Consider the following 9,911-nt stretch of genomic DNA (forward strand, 5'->3'; position numbering starts at 1 on the left):
AAAAAAAAAAAAAAAAAAAAAAAAAAAAAGCAAACAAGAGTGTATGTTGAGACAGAAAATCTATACAACAAGTACAGGAATCACATTAAATAATTCCATTCCCACTTACCTGATGAGCTCTCAGTAAACACTGTTAATGTCTGTCCTCCAACACTTTGCAAGACAAATGGGTGTTCTCTAGGAGCACTGACTGAAGCCGGTTTTCCACCAATATCATGAATATTTGCAAGGTCCTCATTCAAAGTAAATGACACCTAATAGATACATTAACCAGAGATTATAACAGACTTTTGTATTCAAACTATATAGAAAAAAATTTTAGTTATAAATCAAATTGTTTTTAAATGTGTTTTCCAGTCATTTCACTAAACACTTTAACTTTATTAAAAACTCCTTAATACTCGCTCACAAAAAGAGAATGTAAACTGGACACACTGATGCACACCTATAATCCCCGCTACTTGGGAGGCTGAGGTAAGAAGATTCCTTGGGCCAGGAGTTCCAGGCTGTAGTTCACTATGAACAGCCATTGCACTCCAACCTCGGCAACACAGCAAAACCCTATCTCTTAAAAAAATCAAAAGAGAGAAAGACAATCTATTCCCGTTTGTCAGAATAATGGGGCTAATAAAAAAATAACAAAACCACATCATTTGCAGCAATGATGCAGCTGGAAGCCATTATCCTATGTGAATTAGTGCAGAAACAGAAAGCCAAATACCACATGTTCTCACTTACAAGTGGGAGCTAAACATTGGGTAGACATGGACCTAAAGATGGGAACAATAGACATTAGGGACTCCAAAAAGAGAGAGGAGACCAAGAGTTAAAAAACTACCTATTGGTTACCATGTTCACTATCTGGGTGACAGGATAAATATCAGCCCAAATCTCAGCATCATGCAATATACCTATGTAACAAACCTACACATGTACCCCTGAAATAAAATAAATATTACTACAACTAATAAGAAAATAAAAAACAAAAACAAAAAGAACAATGGGGCTAATCTACCATCATAAAAAAAAGACAGTTTTCATGTTTTCTCTAGTCTGTGGCTGAAGAACTCTTTCCAAAACAGGGGTAAGATTATTTTTTTTCAGCTGGGCGCAGTGGTGCTGGTAATCCCAGCACCTTGAGAGGCCGAGGTAGGCGGATCACTTGAGGTCAGGAGATTGAGACCAGCCTGGCCAACATGGCAAAACCCTATCTCTACTAAAAATACAAAAATTAGCTAGGCATGACAGAATGAGACTCCATCTCAAAAAAAAAACATCTTTTTTTTTTTTTTCCTAAAAATCTCTGAGGTCTGAGGTCAAGGGATCATGTCTTACTATATTTTATATCCTTAAGATCTAGCAGAGTGCCTGGCTTATAGAAGAAAAATAATATTGCTGAATAAGTGAATATTTTAAGAATATTAAGAAAGCAATTGTACTTAAGATGTGGGGGTGTGAAGTGAACTATTTACTCCGAAAAGCTTAAACACTCCCATAAACAGAGGATGTATTTATTTCGTAGGTCTTAATGACAACTATATGAGTACATGGTATTATTTTTGAATGTTTTCACATATACAACTCAACAGTTACAAGGATAGCTCAATAATAAGGTTTAGAATAAAAAGACATACTAGGTGTTCTTTCAAAATGCTTTTCATCAGATATCACATCTCCCCAAAAGAACATCACATTTTACACTAAACAAACTTATAAACAAAATTACTCATCTCCCAAGCATGTAGGAAGATCATAAAGTATTTATTAAATATCTCTCTACTATGTGATAAGTACTGTAAATCACAAACTGGACTCAATGGGTCAGAATCTAAAGTCCTCAAAAACTCCGTATCAAATGCCATTGTCACACTGAAGTAATACTAACGTATTAGTACAGTATTACAGAAGTTTTACTCAGTTTCATGGTACCAAAAGAGGGGAAATGTAGGTCAAAGAAGAAAAATGCTGAGAATGAACAACTAGAAAAGAGCCCATTCATTCACACAAGGGTGGCATTTATACCTTTATGTATTCCTAACCACCAGCCATGCACTTGATGTGGCGTTTTCCAAAATTCAAACACTTTCTTCACTATTATTAATGAAAAGTAAGATAGTCTCATGTTTTAACTAAGATTTCCATAGAAATAATCTTACCTCAGTCCTTCCTTGATTCCTAAAGGAGAGGAAAAGAAATATTTTAAATTATTTAGATGTCAAGTTGTTTTCAAATGTGAGTTAAGAGCTTAAAAAAAAAAACACTTCATATTTACATAAAATATTACATTACAGAGATTAACCAATATTTACCCTTGACTCCCCACAACTGTCCTATTTACAATCTTATGGGAAAAACAAACTCACATTAATCACACATCACTATTTTGTATATTATGAGTTTATGTCACTTAACTCTATTATAACCTCTGCTAGTTCTATTTTGTCCAAATAATGATCTTATTACAATTCTTTCTTTTTTCTTTTTTAGATTTTTTTTTTGTTTTTGAGACAGGGTCTCCTTCTTCTTTTTTTTTTTTTTTTCTTTTTGTTTTTGAGACAGGGTCTCCCTCTATCAACCACAGAGCCCCAATCATGACTCACGGCAGTCTTGACCTCCTAGGCTCCACCGATCCTCCCACCTCAGCCTCCCAAGTAGCTGGGTCTACAGGTGCATGCCATCACACCCAGCTAACTTCTGCCTTTTCTTTTGTAAAGACAAGGTCTCACCGTGTTGTCCAGGCTGGTCTTGAACTCCTGGTCCCAAACAATCCACCTGCCTCAGCCTCCCAAAGTGCTGGGATTACAGGTGTGGGACACTGCACTCAGCCTTATTACAATTTTTATCTTTATTTCTGAGCATTTTTGGCATTCAGCAGCATGTTAATACATATATAATACCAGATCTATATAGTACTTCATCAAATTTTACTATTCATTTTATCTAGCTGAAGAGGTTTCATTTACCTAACAAAATCTTAAAGATCAAGTTATTAAATCTAATAATTTAAATTATGAGCAATTTTTCTCTATTATAAAACAATATATGCCCATTATATAAATATTTTTAATACAGACAAGCAAAAAATAAGTTCTAAAATAGCCACAATTCCATTGTTAACTTCCTGGTACAGTATCTTTCCACACTATTTTCTATATACTGCATTTGAATTAGGTTTTTAAATTTTAATTTTTTTTACAAAGCAAAATCAATGCACATCCTATATTAGAACTTAATTTTTTCAAAAACATGTATTAAATACCTCCTACATGCAAAGTACTGAGTTAGCCCTGTCCTAGCCAGCAGAAGGTATAAAAGGTGCATCCATAAACTATACAATGAGATAAATTTTAATGTTCAATTAAGGGAGCCGCAATGCACCAGGACCATACAGCAAGAAGCCATTTCTTCCATTTGAAGAATTAAGGAATGGTCCAACAAAGAGGGAACTCTGAGCTGAGCCTTAAAGCATACTAAGATTGCAATAAGTTCAAGTGGGGAAATACAGTATCAGAAGTGAGAGTTGAACAAAAGTCACAAAAGGGTCTGATCACAAATGAGTGATCAGATTTGGCTAGAAGGGAAAGGCAAAATAAGAAAGGGTAGGAGATGAACTCTAAAGCAGAAGTGGGGCTCAACCATAGAAGCTCTTGAATATCACAGACAAAGTACAGACTTTATTCTTTGGGCAATGGAAATCAGTAGATACTGTTTGGCCAAAAGAATAACAAGTACAAACATTTCCTACAGGAAACTTGCACTAGAAAATATATACAGAATAGACTAAAGGTGACTAGAGATAGGAAGATCAATTAGAAAACCACTGTTTCTCCATAACATTCAGTTTAGTTCCTACCTGCCTTCATTCACTAGTTCAGTTAATTCCTCATTATGAAGGGTCTACTATACATCCACTATGCACTGTGCTAGGTATATGGTACAGTATTAAGTGTGGATCCTTGACCTCAAGGAAGTCCCAGTTCAATGAAAATAGACATGTCTAATCCATAAACAAATAAATAAATAAGACAGTTATATCTTGCCATAACAACAAAACTTTATGGCAAAGGTATATACCATAAATGTACCTGTCAGGGAAATGCAAACTAGAAAGCCAGGAAAAGAAGTGAGTGAGGGATGAAGTCGAAAACACGGGGGTGCCGGGCGCAGTGGCTCACGCCTGTAATCTCTGCACTTTGGGAGGCCGAGGCGGGTAGATCATCTGCGGTCAGGAGTCCAAGAACAGCCTGGCCAACATGGCGAAATGCCGTCTCTACTAAAAATACAAAAATTAGCCGGGCATAATGGCGGGTGCCTGTAATTCCAGCTACTCAGGAAGCGGAGGCAGAGAGAACTGCTGCTTGAACCTGGGAGGCGGAGGCTGCAGTGAGCTGAGATTGTGCCACTGCACACCAGCCTGGGCAACAGAGCAAGACTCCATCTCGAAAAACAAACAAACAAACAAAAAACATGGGGGAATTCCAGGCTAAGGGAATAGCCCAAATGAAAAAATAAAATATCTAGCACATTCTTTCTGACACTAGTGAATGGCAGCCTGGAGTCAAATGGTAAAGAATCACTTACGACAGACTAAGAATTCCAGATTTTTCCACAGATTTGTTTACTGTAGAACTTCTCAGTCTTTTATATATTAAAATGCAATGTCAATCTCTTTTTTGTTGAGGAAGTATCTTAAAATGAGGTGAGAAAATTTTAAGATTTCACAGAAAAATATGATTTTCCAGCTTCTCTTACAAGAATTAGAGATATGGCAAAGATTGGCCCCCAATTCAGCATGACAACAATATCCTCAACATGCATTTTGAGGCAGGCACTAAATTCACCACAGTCCCTTCTCTAGCACTCCTGAATTTAGCTTCTAGAGCTCAATTTAATGTAACTACCGTTTATTTAACTACCTGTGTAAGGCAGAGGTGCTGTAGACAAGCAAAGGAAAAGATGCAGAAGACATTTCCATAACATTTACACAATTATACTGAGGCTAAGGCAAACACCCACATAGAAAGTAAAGAAAGCTTGAAGCAGCTAGTGGTAGAATGTAAGGAAGAGATACACAGCAGGTCATTAAATTGTTAAAACCAAGAGAAGAGGAAATGACTGGAAGTGGGCAGCATAGGAAAAAAGAGGAATTAAAGATCATGTTGACATTTTCAGTCTTGGTAACTAGATGCAATTAGGGAACACAGGAGGAGACGACAACTTCATTTTCACACATATATAATTATAACAGCATCTTAATTGGAATGATAGATTGATGAGCTCTAGATGAGTTAATATCCTCTAGAAAAAAAGCTAATCCTTGAAGACTTAAAACTTATTGAAAAAGAATGACATTCCCTTGTCTTGCTGTGTGAATGTATGAAGTACACACAACCTTTTGTTATTCTACATTACAACCATAATATACCCTTTGTATGATGACCTGTGTGCAAAATTTTAAAAGCTAATTATTGTACAACACAGTGCTATCTTCAGAAATTAATGAAGTAAACATCTGGCCACCCTTTCACTAAATTTCTCAGAATGCTAGGCATTTTCTCCTTTACTACTCTGATTCTGTTTCTCAATACCCCACAGCTACTTTTTTAGATTCCGGTCTCATTCCTTTTGCCTTTCTTAATTTGTATTAATCATATCTTTCCTTTTTCTTACACTTTTAAAATACTTCTTAGATTTGGTACCAATGGGGCCTGGCTTTTCACCATCACTAACAGCCAATAAGCAACACCTTTTCCAGGTTAAGAAAACCAATAAAATAATATCAATATTCAACTGTTGGCTCTTGTTGGTTTTATTTTGTTTTCTTTTTGTGACAGGGTCCTGTCACCCAGGCTAGAGTGCAGTGGCATGATGATGGCTCACTGCAGCCTTGACCTCCTGGGCTGAAGTGATCCTCCCACCTCAGCCTCTGGAGTAGCTGGGACCACAGGCGCCCATTACCATATCTAGCTAACATTCATTTTTATTTTTGTAGAGACAGGGTCTCACTATGTTGTCCCAGTTGGTTTCCAACACCTAGACTCAAGTGATCCTCCTGCCTTGGCCTCACAAAGTGCTGGATTACAGATATAAGCCACTGCACCAGGCCTTCTTTTAATTCCTATTCATACTTCCCCTAACTGAAAAACTGAGCTCAAAAACCATTAGATGAAGCCAAACAACATAGGTATCTTCTTCAGAGTGGGTTGGATAGGATGGTCATGTCCAAATGGGGTGAAGAGGATGTCACTGGAGTGAAGCAGGCAAGCAGGGGCAAGGTATCAGCGCCCAATCAGGTAAGGAGGGCATCGCGATAAAGGAGTGGCGCAGTAAGAAGTGTGTCAGAGCCTAGCAGGTGAGAGCATCCACATATAGGAGGACAACCTGAAACAGGATGCTGGACCCTTAGTGGGGTAAGGAGGCATTCGTATGGAGGAGGGGAGAAGCCTCAGAACCGGAATGGAAGCCTGAACAGGGTGAGAAGGGTGTCCCAGTGCAGGACAGCGAAAGTGGCAGTACACTGAAAGGAGCTACAGCCCAAGCAGAGTGAGTAGGGCATTCGCACAAGGAGTGGGGAACAAACTGAACAAGAACAGAGGCCAAAACAAATAAGTAAATATATTAAGAACAACAGGAACTAGGTTTCTCACTTTTGGAAAAGAAGTACCAGTAAGAAAAGGAAGAAAACTGGAACAAAGCATGTGGTATTTTACTGGAACTGGATATATCAGTGCAAGCTCAATTCAATAAATGTAAATACAGAAATATAGATGTAAAGAGGGATGTGTGTGGGGTGTGTGTATATACATATGCTCCCTAGCTCCGTTCACTGAGAAGGCCTTGGAAGCAGCAATAAGCATTTGGGGTATCCAGATCTTAGTTTCTAAATATCATTCGCCCCTAAAAGGAACCATGGCCAACTCCTTGGAGAAATGGCTAACTCCAGGGCTTAGGCAGAAATGTACAAGATGAGTCTAAAACATCTCTCTATGTCAAAAAATAACAAGTGCTCAAAGAATGAAGACATGTCAAAAGGGCACAAATATTTTATCATTAATTTATCCTCACATATTAATCTTTCCATCACTCACTTATTATCCATTGGATAAGTTCCCAGCAGTTGATGGAATTAAAGAAACAAAGAGAAATTTATGGAATTGCTGGGTGAAAGGCATGAATATTTTGTTATTAATTTTTCTAGCTTTCTCATTATCCCAGTCCCACTCTACTAGATGAGCTTATTTGTCTGTCTCTCTAGATAATGGCAGCATCAAGAACTGAACAAAATGCTTGAGCTGTGAGCTAACTGGCAGAGAAAACAGTGGGATTATTAGTCTATGTTGTTTAGAGCAGGAATATATGTGTATGTTGTACAAGTTATACCCACACACACATATGTTGCCAGACTGCCTTTCAGAAAGTTTGTAACAAATTGAACTCCCATCATCGTATCATCAGTGTGACACTGCTCTAAACTTAGTCAATTTTGTAACAGAAAAAAAATGTGTCTCATTAATTTTTCGTTTCCATACTTTTTATTATTAGCGGGTCCCCACAGGACCCAGAATGTTAAACGTGTTTAGAAATAAAGCCAGAAATTAAGTCTCTGGGAGAAGCCGTATCATCAGTACAGGCTACGTCATTATCAATAAGATACAACGTATATCAAACATTTGGAAAACTGAAGTATTCTGAGGCAGGATGGTGATGTAGAAACAAGGCTGCCTTTGAAATTGAACAAGCTAAAGCAAAACTATAATTTTTTTTTTTTGAGACAGAGTTTTGCGCTTGTTGCCCAAGCTGAAGTGCAATGGTGCGACCTCTGCTCACTACAACTTCTGCCTACCCCCCGCCCCCTACCACTGGTTCAAGCGACTCTCCTGCCTCAGCCTCCCGAGGAGCTGGGATTATAGGCACGCACCAACACATCTGGCTAATTTTTGTGTTTTTAGTAGAGATGGAGCATCACGACGTTGGCCAGGCTGGTCTCGAACTCCTGTCCTCACGTGATCCACCTGCCTCGGCCTCCCAAAGTGTTAGGATTACAGGTGTGAGCCACCGTGCCCAGCCCAGCAAAACTATAAACTATATTAAAATGTGGCACACATCAGATGTCCAAAAATACAAAAATAATCCAGGTACATTGATTTAGAAATGTCATATAAATTGCCTGATAAAAATGGTCCAAATGTTACCAACTGTCAGAACAAGCTGTTACTCTCATCTTATTCACAACTAGACTCTCCTTTTTTTGATTATTAAGACAGAACCAAATTCAGGAAGAGCTGCGTTCCAAGTTGCACGTCTTTTCCCTCCTCTCTGCCTATCCCAATCCCTCCACCCACAGCCCTGTCTTCTGGAATGAGCAGCCACACTACACAGATCTCCCAGTTTCTGGCCTGCGCCACACAGCAAGCTGCTGCTGAGCTTTGGAAGATGTGGTAAGGAGGGGAGGTCCTCCCGCACCACATTAGACACAATGCAGTGTCTACTATCTGGACCGTGTACTATGTGTGGTTACGACAGCAAGAGAACTCTTATTAACTACATATTCTACATGCATTTGAACCTATGAGGTATTAATACCATCTCCTCAGATGAGGAAGCAGAGTAAACAATTTACCCAAAGTCACACAGCTAGTAAGTGACAGGGTAAGGACTAAACCTCAGGCTAATTCACAGGTCCATACTCATAGCCAGTTGGTTACGCTGCCTTTCTAAAATCTTAGTTGTTTTCATTTTACCCAAATGTACGTTTTTTTGTGTTGTTGTTTTGTTTTTGTTTTTTTGAGACAGAGTCTTGCCCTGTCGCCCAGGCTGGAGTGCAGAGGTGTGATCCCGGCTCACTGCAAGCTCTGCCTGCTGGGTTCACACCATTCGCCTGCCTCAGCCTCCCGAGTAGCTGGGACTACAGGCGCCGACCACCACGCCTGGCTAATTTTTGTATGTTTTTTTTTTAGAGACGGGGTTTCACCATTGTTAGCCAGGAAGGTCTTGATCTCTTGACCTCGTGATTCGCCCGCCTCAGCCTCCCAAAGTGCTGGGATTACAGGTATAAGCCACCATGCCCGGCCTTCAAATATACGTATTTTTTTTAACCACAGGTAACCTATTACCTATAAACCTGCAAACTTAGAGGTTAATCTGTCTCTAGGAATCAGTAGTTGATTCTACATTTAAAATATGTGAGTACAGTTTACCTGGTTTGCCCTACATCTTCTCTTAACAGCCCTAGACTTTCAAACGTTCCTCATAAGACATTAATTTTTTTTTTCAACTTTCTGATTATCCTAGTCTCACTCCACTGAATGATCTTATTCATCCATGTCTCTCTTTAAGTGCAGCACTAAGAACTGAACATAATGTTTTCGCTGTGAGCTGACTGGCAAAGAAAGGAGTAGGATTATCATTCCACTTCATTCTAAACAACAAACATCTGTTAATGGAGTCTTTTGTTTATAGGCTCATAAATTTGATGACTCATATTAACCTCAAAATCAACTAAAGTCCTGATAACCTGGTCACATGCACTAAAGGCCATTCCTCACCCATCCTACACTTGTTTAATAGGGAATTTAGTTAATTCAGTAACAGCAATGAAAACTAAATAAATTAGGAAAGTAAACAAGACAGCCTGGAGAATACAGCCAGGAGACCAACTAGGGAACAAGCTGTTTTCAAGCATTTTCATGGCAGTCTTAGGGTTCTAATTACTATAAGTCTGTTCTCATCACTAAAAGCATCTAGATCTTCTATAAGACTGTGTTACGTTAGGTAGAAAATCTGCTAGACCTGTTGCCTACATATAAAACACACAAACACACACAATCTGCTCCTTGTCTCTGATATTGGTATAGATAGAAACCACTAGATTCCCTTTTAAGAAATTCTGAGGGCCGGGCATGGTGGCTCAC

The 9,911-nt window shown here is 38.7% G+C and overlaps 1 protein-coding gene across 2 annotated transcripts in view; it reads right to left on the reverse strand.

The window, feature by feature from the left end:
* The window catches only part of GTF2F2 (general transcription factor IIF, polypeptide 2, 30kDa), a 214,839-nt gene that overhangs the window by 182,711 nt on the left and 22,217 nt on the right, over positions 1-9,911 (reverse strand). For both annotated transcript variants that reach the window (XM_011974608.1, XM_011974607.1), the window contains exons 3-4: positions 2,157-2,175; positions 110-254 (exon numbers count right to left, since the gene is read on the reverse strand). In XM_011974608.1, coding sequence (XP_011829998.1) covers positions 110-254; positions 2,157-2,175 — 164 coding nt within the window. The remainder of the gene's footprint in view (positions 1-109; positions 255-2,156; positions 2,176-9,911) is intronic.

Source organism: Mandrillus leucophaeus, unplaced genomic scaffold (genome assembly GCF_000951045.1).
Source record: "Mandrillus leucophaeus isolate KB7577 unplaced genomic scaffold, Mleu.le_1.0 Scaffold147, whole genome shotgun sequence".
NCBI lineage: Eukaryota > Metazoa > Chordata > Mammalia > Primates > Cercopithecidae > Mandrillus > Mandrillus leucophaeus.